The sequence below is a fragment of the Thalassophryne amazonica genome, chromosome 15 (assembly GCF_902500255.1).
Source record: "Thalassophryne amazonica chromosome 15, fThaAma1.1, whole genome shotgun sequence".
NCBI classification, from domain to species: domain Eukaryota; kingdom Metazoa; phylum Chordata; class Actinopteri; order Batrachoidiformes; family Batrachoididae; genus Thalassophryne; species Thalassophryne amazonica.
Genome location: NC_047117.1, coordinates 27,684,406 through 27,696,451, shown reverse-complemented (window position 1 = coordinate 27,696,451; position 12,046 = coordinate 27,684,406). Strand labels below are relative to the sequence as shown.

Below are 12,046 nucleotides of genomic sequence, written 5' to 3'. Positions count from 1 at the left end.
AGAATTAATTTTAGTAATTTTTTTCACTTTTTGCTTCCATGACTGATCGTTAAACAGCATTAAGTCATGGAAATTCTCATTCACTACATCAAATGTTAAGGGAGACGGATCAATAATCCTATAGGTCAGATCAATAATTCTACGGGTTGATGGTCCTATGGACGTTGGATGTTGGTGACTGGTGCTTATTCACCAACGTAACTTTATTGCCATCTTGACTCATTTACCTTTTGTTATTTTATTCACGCAATATCACAAATGATCATAAATGATACACCAGTATGATTGGATAAAACACTAAAGAATAAATAGCAATACACCCTTTTCGTGGACGGGTAATATTTTTCATACTACCCGAGTAATCAGCCAATCCGGACAGCGGAGCGGCGAAGAGGCGCTGTCAGAGGAACTGTGAAATACTGGTGAGTCACTATTAATAATTTCTTACGTGTCCAATCTCGTAGGTTGATTGTTAAAATTAAATTCGTTAGTTCTAAAAGCCATCATAATTATTTATAGGAAAATGTTCTATTTTTTTCTACTAAGGTTTGAACTTTGAGTGTTTACACAGGAGAGAAAAGTGAGAAAATGTTAATGCCTGTTTGAGAAAAGTGTATAAAGTGTGTAGTGAGGGGTTTTACAGCCTTAAAACATCTATAATAATTGTAAAAAATAATGCTGACTACTTCGCGGATTTTGCCTATTGCAGTTTATTTTTAGAACGTAACTCCCGCGATAAACGAGGGACCACTGTATATGATAAAATCATGATCAAGTTGTTCACCGATGAATGTTGCTTTTTACACCCTTCAGAAAACCATACAACATTTATCATTTATAGGTATATGATAAAATCGTTATCAAGTTGTTTTACCAATGATATAAAGCCATATTCATTGGTGAACAACTTGATAACTGATAATATTATGAGTACATTACGGTAACACCTAACCACAACAATGGACATGGTACTGTGCATTTCATACTCATTCATCTATTCATATTATACGTAGGTACATGAGTACTATTTCCGATGATACAGAACTGTTACGTGTCAGACATAACATTATAAATAACTCAGGAGAGTTCATCTCCACAGAGAATTTAAGTTCATTCTAGGCTAAAACCTGCTCTTAATGTGTCCCCTGTGAGCCAGTGAACTTTTACTGCCTTATAGACTCTAGTCTTTGGTGATATTGTATTTGTAGTGTGTCTGTATTTTTACAGTAACTCAGAAATTTTAATGTGTTCACAACCCCTTTCAACATTACCATCATAATTGTTGGGTCAATGCTTCGTCACAAGACAGTACTTCAATATAGTACTGTACATCGAGGCCCCCTCGATGTACGTACTAACATCGAGGGGGGTGTTAGTACACCCCCCTCGAGGCAACAGTGGGTTTTCCTTCCCACTGTCGCCAAGTGCTTGCTCACAGGGGGTCGTTTTGACCGTTGGGGTTTTTCTGTAATTATTGTATGGCTTTTGCCTTACAATATAAAGCGCCTTGGGGCAACTGTTTGTTTTGATTTGGCGCTATATAAATAAAATTGATTTGATTTACATCCATTCGGTATTATGTACATATAACTTAACCACCCTAGCAGGATTTCTGTTCTTAGTTAACATCTTATTGTTGTATGTGGTGCAAGGGTATGATCTACAACAAGGTCTGTGAGTGCTTTTGCTTTTCCTGGACACTGTTACGTTGTTGCGGTGGGCGATTTAGTGATTTGCATTTTTGCACCATTTGCAAGGTCCCGTAGGACCAATGGCCCATAGGACCAACGACCTATAGGACCAGGGACCTATAGGACCAATGATCCATAGGATCAATGACCCGTAGGACCACTGAGCTGTTGAACAAGTCACCCATAGGACCAGCAAACAAAGACCTGCAGAACTACAGACCTGTAATCATATTGCAGAACTGTCAGTTTTGTGCATTTCCTAGAAAAATTCTGGGACTATTTGCCAAATATTCACAATTACACTTTTGTTTTTTTTGTGTCCCCATCCACCATCCACCACCACACAGAACAACAGCAACAAGAACATTGTTGTGTATGTACAGTTGTCCACAATGCTGTCAGTTGTCATAGAGGAGTCTTCTATGACAATTGACACAGGAGGATCCAGAAAATGTGTCCTGTCATAATTTGCATTGGTATCGCTGCTGGTGTCAGACATTTGATTGCCATGACGCTAACTGGGGAAGTGTGAATTTACTAATGTGGGTTACAAATCACATTTAGTGCATGGCTTGGTGTGTTTAATGGTATATATATGTGTTGATTTTCTGTGGAGGATGAATCATGAACTGAAACACTGCATGTTCATTTTGGCCACACATGATAATGATTATCGTTAATTATCTCTTGCTGTTTTGTTTTGTCCACAAATGATGAGTGTTAAAAAGGAAGTTTGATATTTTAAAAGCTGGGCTCTATTTTAGGTGTCTTGTGTTGTATTATCACTCGGAACAAAAATAATCACAATACACAACAAATAACCAGCATATTACTAATTAAAATGCAAACACTGTAATGTCATGGGGCAAGTGAAACACATTGTCATTAAACTGCTCCTTGTCATTACTGAACAGGCAAAAATGTCATTAGAAAGGTCCGTGAGCACGAAGATACCCACAGATGTAAATGTGTGTATGTTTTTGTATATGACAGTAAATGCACATAAACTTTTTAAAATAGCTGATTTTACAGATAGTTACTTACATTACCCTCGCCATCATCTTCTGGTGCTGCTTTCCACTGACTGATTTTACATAGACTATGGATGAGGGGCTGTGTCTTACAGAATGATCGATTTGTAATCATTGGAGAGCAGCCCCGGAAGAGGACGGCTAGGCTAATGTCACTGGCTAACTGTATAATCTGTCAGTTCAAACAGTTTCTTTACTTTGATTGAGGTAAATATGCACACATTTACCACCACAGGGAGCCAATCCATGCAAACCGATGCTTATAATGACATTTTCACCTTTCAGTGGTGACAAGAAGCAGTTTACTTTGTGGGTGTTAGCTTACCCCGTGCCATTACATTAATTAGCTTGTTAGCTTATGGCAGTGTTTTGCATTGTAAATCAATCATGCGACAGTTAATTTAGTTTTTGTTCCAAGTGAAAACATGTCTCCCAAAATGTCTAAAAAACGGAACCCAGGTTGTAAAATCTGGGCTTTTCCCTGTTAAATTTTATTTTTTAATGTATTTAAACTCATTGACGGCATGCTATAAGTGATGTTTGTGAATTCTTGTGGGAAATATGTCACACACTGCTCGTCTGGTCCAACAGCCTGTACAGAATTGAAAAGTTTAGTTATTTTTATGTTCCTACTATTTCTCAGTTGGCTGCTAAGGCAGTGAGCCACATTTCCACTTGCTGTTCAATTATTTTGTTGTGTGGAACACAAACGGTATGACTTCACGTTTGCACTCTTAGAGATTTATGTTGCTCTTCTTCCCTCACAAAGATTAACAAGTGAGTTTTTTTTCCCAAGACAAATCGGATTTTAATCAACCTCTGGCTTCTTGTGTTTCAAACAAAATGAAATAATGATATTCTTATTTAAACCTCTGGCATTAAAATAAATCGAAACGGTGAGACACACTGAACACCCCCAACAGGGGACTTGAATTGAGAGCTGATCTTTTATTTTTATTTTTTATTTTTTTGCTTGCAGCAGTCAGCCTTGTTCAGAAACATTCTCCCATGCTTTTCCAAGGCCTTGACACATGAACTGCACAATCTGGTTTAAATCGTTTGTGCAGAACACAAGTATTTTACTGACACAGTTCAACTGGATCATGTGGTGTTTGTTTGAACACAGAGCCAGATGCAACCGTAATATTGGCTGGATTCTCCCCCTGCGATATCGAATACCTCCCAGTGCATCTGTACCGGGCTCACTGCCTTCACAAAATTAAGGTTTACGAAATTCGAGCTGGACTACAAGTGGGGTTTGGCAGTCAAATTTAAAAGATCAGTTCATTATCACAGAAGCTTTGATTACATGTTTAATTTGTGAATATTTTCCCTGCTTCAAACCAAGCAAGCGGATGAAAATGATCCCGGTTTGTAACGTAGCTGGTCGAGCGTTCTACAACACGTTGATTGTTTTGCCTCTGTGCTCACGGATGCTAATACATCACGGGTGACAGTTGTTTAATGGGAAATTAAGCACATTATAAAATGTAGATTTTCCCATTACTCAGTCGACCAGCTGAACAGCAGTGTTTGAATGTGTTTTCCGAGTCTTTCTGGAGTGCCATGTGTTCCATGTGGAGTCAGGAATACTTTCAAAGGTTTCATGTTCTACACCTTTTCAACAAGTTGTGATAAATCACTGGCTGTCTGAAAAGCAGATGGTAAAGCTGATATAGTCCGTCTGTAGTTGATGTGATAGTACCTTCATCAGAGTTTCTTTTTTCTGAACTTCACCTGCCTAAATGATGGAGATTCATCGATAACAGAAGTAAAGTAGCATTTTGCCACAAATACGGTTACCGCTCTGCCACAGTCCTGATTTTTCTCTTGGGTCAGCTTCGCTTCATTGCGGATGACAACGAAGTGTCACAGCTAGCTGTCCCTGGCTGCACTGAAGGTGCTACTAGTGTCGATTTGTGACACACTCGGGCTCAGAGAGTGCAAGATCGACACTGACTACGTTTACATGCAGCCAATAACCCTTTCATAACCGGAATATTAGCAATAACCCGGTTGCGCACGGCCATGTAAACACCCACAAAAACCTGAATATGCTCATATTCCAGTTTTTAAAAACCCGAATAAGACCCCTGGGTTACTCCTTTTCTAACCCGAATATCAGGTCACATAAACATGCATCGGAATATCCCCATAGAAAGGAACATTATTTTGTGTTCTGCGCATGTCCTATCCGCAAGGAATCTTGGTCTTTTGAGACCGGCAACTACTTGTATGCGGCGCGCGCAACCCACCGGAAACCACAGAAGCAGAAGTAAACAAGTATGGAGAAATCCAGACGCGGCAGTACAGCACCACACTTTTGGAGTGAGGAGGAAACCGAATACTTCATTAGTATCATGAAAGACATGAATATAATGTCTTTTACTGATGGTAGAAAGAGGAAGAAGAAACGGAAATGACGCATATTTGCGTCATGACGTTCTCGGTGCGTCTGGACGTTGTCCATACGTCGCTGTTTAGATGGGGATATTCCAAATGATACCAGTGACCATGTATACAGGAGTAACTCTGTCTGCTTAAGCATGTAAATTTTATTCTTAATGATTCAGAAACCGGAATATTGACCTTAACCTGAATATTAGCGGCATGTAAGAGTCACTGTGATGTGATATGGAACCTGATTTGCAGTTAGTTAGCTTTCCACAAACATTTGCCATGTCCTTTTTTGTTTAATTATAAAGGAAGCCACATGTTTGACCTCAGTCATCTTTCACACTCTTGTTACATTGACCACACGTTCTAGCTCTTATCTAAGCTAACTGAAGCGCTTTTGCATTGATGCATGACGGAATCCTGTAGGGGAACTTCCCACTAGTCCTAGGGTCCACTAGTCCTAGTCCTGGTATTAAGGCGAGCATGTTGAAGTTGGTTTTAATTTGTGGTAGGCTATATGTTCCACTAAAGTAGGTTAAGTAATGTTACAAAAGTGTGACAATTAAAAGAAAACCCATTTAATTATGGTGAATTACCATTATTTGTTGATTTTCAATTCAACAGATTTATAGAACAGTACAATTAAAGGTGATTAATGATGTATGTCAACAGAATCATGTTTTATTTTTGTAAATTGAACAAAACTTTATTTAGTTTGTTAGCTGTTTGAAAGCATTACATTTATTGTGAGCTTTAAAATCAGTTTGGGGTTGTAATATACACCATTAAATAATATAAAGACGTGGACCCTTGGACCAGTGGACTCTAGGAGATGTGGACCCTAGGACTAGTGGATCCTCCCCATCATGTAGGTGCTTCCTGGCAGATAGCTACACACACTCTTGCAGATATGTAGCCTTTGCCATAATAAAGGATTATCATATTCATATTTTGGGTGTTTTGGGTTCATTTGTAATTTGAACCAGAATGATTATCCCCAACCTTGGCAGTCAGGTGTGCAGCTTTAACCGCAACAAAATAATAGAGGTCATGGATGAGCTTGATGTTTGTAACACACATCAAGAAAGACAGGTGACTTTCACCATGCAGGTACACCACACATTTGCTGCGTTGCCCTACGCACTGTAGCTCAAGGTAGATGAAAATATATATACTTCAAAAACACATTTCTCAGGATACTGGTCCAATCAGCTGGGGCTAAAGAGACAATTCACGGTTTATATCAGTCAGTAAATCAAGTCAGGTTTGAGAGCAGGTGCTGGGGCTGCACCTTGCCACATCCACAACACCACGGAATAACCCCAGGTACTGGATGGCAACCACTCAGGCAGACAAGCGGCCCATTCCCACATCTCCAAAATAGCCATCTATCTGTCACAGCCTAGTGAAACTTGGACGGACCCTTGGCCTTCTGCAATTACTGGATTCTTTGATACTCTGGATCATGCATAGAGAAACAGGCCACATGGCCAAAATGTCAGCGCTGATGCTGCCTCACAATGCATCCTCATCCTAGTCTCGCTCAGTAGTGACTTGTTTGATACAAAGTCATTCCAGCAGTACCCAAGGATCAGGTCACTGGTTAGCATCCAAGTCTCACAACCATCCACAAGACAGGCAGCACCACGACCCTAAAGACTTGGACCTTCGTTTGCCTGCAAAGATATCGGCATCACCAAACACCTCTGTCCAGTGACCTCATGACTCTATAAGTTCTTCCCAGGCACCTGTCAAAAATACATTAGGAAATGAAGTTATAATTGTGGAAAAAAATTTCATTATCCAGAATATCTCCACCACCAGTAGGACTGGAGAGGTGACCTAAAGATATCGATCAGCTAATCATTTTGTCATTACGTGGTATAAGTGATGTCAGGATAGCGTCATGAAATAATGACACATCCAAAAAACATTTATATATGTGTTCATCACTGCTGTGATGCCTTGCATTTTAGAACATGTTATTAGAATGTAGCGCTGCCTGCCATCGGAAAAGTGTGTATACGTATACGCTATATCGTACATATAGCTTCTCTTACCCGCAAATAATCAGAACAGTCATTTTTGTGACTCAGTGATCCATGCAAGAAGTTGATCTAAGCAAGAACCCAATGCAACTTGCAAGAAGTTGAAGCTAATTAATCCTTTAATGAGGCAGTAATCCTGTCACACTCCAGTTTAAATGAAAGGACAGGTGCCAATCTGATTGGCTGAAGTCAGATTTGGTCTACAAAACACCCAAACATACATGAACATGGTAATCCCAACTTGTTTGCACTCAACGCTGACTTTACGATCATATTTCCTACTTCTTAACTAGCATATAGACCTCTGGAACACACCCCAAATGGGCGTGCGTCCTCTACACAAGCATGTTTCGCATCTGCCATGAAAATGACAGCAGCAGAAGTAAAGACTCTCCTAAAATCACTCACGGCTGCGCTGTCTGGTCATACTTATTAAATAATAAATACGTGTCACTGCATGAATTCACCCGTGCTATAATGAAGTCCAAATGACTGATGAACTGCGTGCTTTGAGGAGACAGAAGTGGGAAGACCGAAAGTGAGCCAAGAAGTAGCAGTGAACAGGCTGGCGTACCGGCAGTAGAGTGTATAAATAACCTGGAAATGTGAAGAATTGAGGACTTGCACGAATCCTCAAAATGTCTAGGCACTGAATCATTCAAAATGTGCCTTGAAACTAGACAGAATTCTTATTTTAAGATTAGCCTCCATCTTAAAATAAGGAAAACAATCTTGTTCCTTTGCTTGGATGATTTGAAATCCATTTCCTTTCCTTATTACTGGTTAAATATTAGGTAGAAATATTAGGTAGAAAAACCTATTAAGCAAAAGTGAGATACATTTTCCCACAATAAGATTTGTTCTTATGTAAAAATGCCTGAAAATAGTATTTTCTATTTAGACAAAAATTATGATAAATTTTCTTTAAACAAGTCTTTTTACTTTCTTAGATATCAGTTTTTGCAGTGCCCCTCCCATTCCGGAGATCGTGAGTTTGCTTCCTGAGGGGAGTGAGTGGGAGGGGTCAAACACAATGCAGAACAAGCATGAAGCATTAATTCTTTATCATATATTACAACAAAAATCTTCCCTATACTCGTAAACAAGCCCCCCTGTGATACAAGAAGAAATAGGGCTGATGAATCATACACTTTTCCTCTAATTTTACTGCCCTGGAAACTGTGGGAATAAAATCAGGGTGATACCAATCTTAAAACAGGGTGATACAAAAAAAAAAAAAAAAAAAATCATCCAATCAGGAGCCCCCATTTCTCAGCCCCACCAATGACAGACCCCTATTTTCTGTTTCCCTGGTGACAAATGCAGGATTTTGATACAGGATCCAGATCATTTCATTCAACCAAGATGCCTGATTAAAGTGAGAGGGTTTTTGCCTCCCTAACAGGGAGAATTCTACAGTTTGAGTCTCCTACTGAAGTTGTGAGACATCAAGAAGTTACTGAAGAGGACACTCATGACTTAATAGAGAGACATAAGAACATGCCATAATTGACATATTTACATGATTTACCTGTGTTATTCATGTGCATGATTATTGATCTTTATTTTTGTTATAATATGTGATAAATATCTTATTACATGTCTGTGTACAGTGAGTATAAGTGTTTGATCCACTGTCAATTTTGCAAGTTTTCCCACCTACAAAGAATGGAGAGGTCTGTAAGTTTTACCGTCGGTACACTTCAACTGTGAGACACAGAATCTAAAAAAAAAAAAGAAGAAAAATCAGAAAAATTACATTGTTGGATTTTTAAATAATTAATTTGCATTTTATTGCATGAAATAAGTATTTGATCCACTGTAGGTTTGGTAGGTGATCAAATACTGTGCCCCACTGTATGAATCAGCATGCCCCGATGTATCTGTATCAGTCCGAGTCCTCGGAAATTGGGCTCATGTCCAAGAAAACCTGGAAACTATAAAATTCTTGTGGTGTTGTGTTGTGTGTGTTTTTTTTTTAAACACAACACCATATCTGTTGAGCGAGTCAAACTATTCTGTGAGGCCTCGGTTTAGTTTGTCAAACTGTTCCTGCCTGAGAGCGCCACTCACATCCGTTCACACAAGGCTACAATCAGTATTCCATCAAGTCACCAAGCTGCTGATTTCAACCTGACAGTAGTGAGGTAGATACTTTGGGGAAAAAACAGGGGTGTAATCATGGGTATGTGTGCATGAGGATTTCAGTGGGTACAGGTTTTTGGTCTTGGGGAGTTGGGGAGGTTGCATGATGGTGGAAGGGATTAGATGAAGGGACAAAATGGATCAGCTTTGATTTTATTTTATTTTTTAAACCAAAATAACAAAGTGAGACAGAGACAGAAAAGGAACAGAAGTGAATGTAAAACGTCTGAGGTTTACCTACAAGGAGGTGCATGCTTAAGGACGATTGTTTTTGGAGATGGAGAAAGACGGCGTGTGAAATCACATCGGCGGAGACGGAAACAGAAGAGGAGCTTAGATTTATAATAGACCGAGTCGCATCCTCTGGAATCCTGACGAGCCAGCCGGCAGGCAGAAGCACACTTGAAGATACTTATTCTAACCAGCTGCCACCATCAACATTTTACTGCTACTGCGAGCGTTTGAATATTTGGTCACCATTTGAATTTCCAAAAAGTGTTCCCACTCTGCAGTAATCACAATGCCTCAATGATTACAGGAAACTTCTGTTCCACAAGTTGGAACAGAAGCTTTACAACTGAGGCCATAAATTTACATACAGTTTGACTTGAATCTTTCAACCACAATTTTCCACATCGCCATGTATTTCTTTTCTTGAGCCGCTTGGGTGGGTAGGGAGAGTTCCCATGGGATAAAAAAGCTTTTCAACCTACCTTCCCTGGTTCTCAAGGCCAGGCACCTAAGTGGCTCTACTATACGCTTTTCTACTCTTCTATTTTACTCTTCTTTTTTAGATATTTAGATATACCTTAGTATACTAGCATAGTTCCACCTTAGAATTGGAATATAATATATAAGATATACCTTACTGAATTTTCATGTTACCTGTTAATTGTCTTGAGCTCATATCAAGTCAAGTTTGGAACTGAGCGCTGGTGTCATACTTTGCCTCATTCACAACATGCGGAACTACCTTGGGTCCTGAATGACAACCACCCTCACAGACAACTCATATCACGCTGTTGAGGATTGTTGATTCCACTCAGATTGGGATTCTGTTTGCCTGAGTGCAGTCTTTGTCTCTGCAAACGGTGTAGGAAGGATTAAAACAGGGCTTTGGAATTGGTAATTTAACCTAAGTAGTGAACGATGTAAGCAGTAAGCAGTAAGGTGATACCTCAGTTTAAATGATTTGCCTTGTTGTGTTTGTCAGCGGTTTCCTCATCTGGTCTGTTTTCTGTCTTGATCACTGAGCTGTAAAATCCTGTTTAAAAGTGTCTTTTCATCGGTTGGAGGCAGTAAGTTAAAAGGAAAATAAAGGGGTTATTTGTAACAATGACACGCAATATACAAGGAAATAAGTAGCACATTTTCAGAGTTACCTCAAAGTGTGCTGTTTGATATCACATTTAAAGTGTCATTTTATATTTAAATGCACTGTTAAACAAATCTGATCAGTCAAATGGTTTTGATTTTTCTAGTTATGAAAGTGAGACATCATGATTGATAGGAGGAATAGAAAAATGTCCACGTAATGAATTTTTAATTGATAGTGATTGATACCTGTCACTCCGTCAGCAGAATTTCTCAAAAAGAACATGGACACATTTCAATGAAATATGATTGAGAGAACAGCCTTGGGTCAGGGAGGAACTGATTCATCTTTGGTGCAGATTCAGATCAAGGGATTGATCTTGCCTTTGATATTGTTTGTTCATGAACCTGTGTTTGATCTTTGATTTTGATACCTTTTCATTTTGTGACTAGGACTACTGGTAAGTTGAACAATCTCGATCAAAGGTCGGGATCTGCCCCAGACAGCCAGACAAACAGTGATGAAATCTTAAACTTCTTGTTGAGGTTCAAAGCTCAAAAATGAGTGACCAGGGTCTTAAGATCAGGATCAAAGTTAAGCGATATCTAAGGTCACAGTCAAAAATGAGTGAACAGGATCAATATTAGGATCAAAGATTAATGATCGCTATCAAATGTCAGGATCAAAGATCAACAATCAAAGGCCAGGGATCAGGATCAAATCACTGATCAAAGGTTGGTAATAGGATCAAAAATCCTGTCTGAATTAATGCTTAGGAATGAAATATCAGGACCAAAGATTAATGATCAGGATGAAAGATCAGTGATCAAAGGACAGCGATCACAACAAAGGTCAAGGATGAGTGATTAAGATCAAGGATCAGTATCACAGATAAGCAATCGCAAACAAAAGTGATCAGTCAGGATGAAAGAGTCATAATATAGCTCTAACTGATAAGCATTTCATTTCTCTAAAGGCAACTTTCCTGTGTAATCATCATTTTCAAAACTAAATGACAAAGTATCTATATCTTGATGACACATGGAACCGTGTGACTCCAGAAGGTTTTTTGTGTGTGGGTGTGTGTTTGTTAAAGCGTCTAGGCATTGCCCTTTAACATCATGTTTGTTTTTGCTCTCACATTCTAAACAACGCTTGCAACCTGTGTTTGTTTGGCTGTTTGTTTTGCAGCTCTCTACGCCTTAACTCGCAGAGTAGTCGGGATAAGGTGCCAGCCCCAAGGTTAGCGCAACATGTTTCTCTAAATAATCTTGCCAGACATGTATTCCTCGGGGCACATCCTTTGAATCCTCACTCGCTTATTTATAGAGGCACACCACCCCTCCACCCGTCCCTTCCTCCACACAGCAGACATCTTTTAGATTTATGCAAACTGCTTCGTCTCAGCAGCTCTGCTTT

At 39.3% G+C, this 12,046-nt stretch overlaps 1 protein-coding gene across 4 annotated transcripts in view; it reads left to right on the top strand.

Moving 5' to 3' along the window:
• Positions 1 to 12,046, top strand: part of npnta (nephronectin a) — a 198,362-nt gene that overhangs the window by 63,714 nt on the left and 122,602 nt on the right. For 2 of the 4 annotated variants that reach the window (XM_034187626.1, XM_034187628.1), the window contains exon 3: positions 11,819 to 11,869. The exons of the other annotated variants lie outside the window; for them this stretch is intronic. In XM_034187626.1, coding sequence (XP_034043517.1) covers positions 11,819 to 11,869 — 51 coding nt within the window. The remainder of the gene's footprint in view (positions 1 to 11,818; positions 11,870 to 12,046) is intronic. 4 annotated transcript variants of the gene reach the window in all.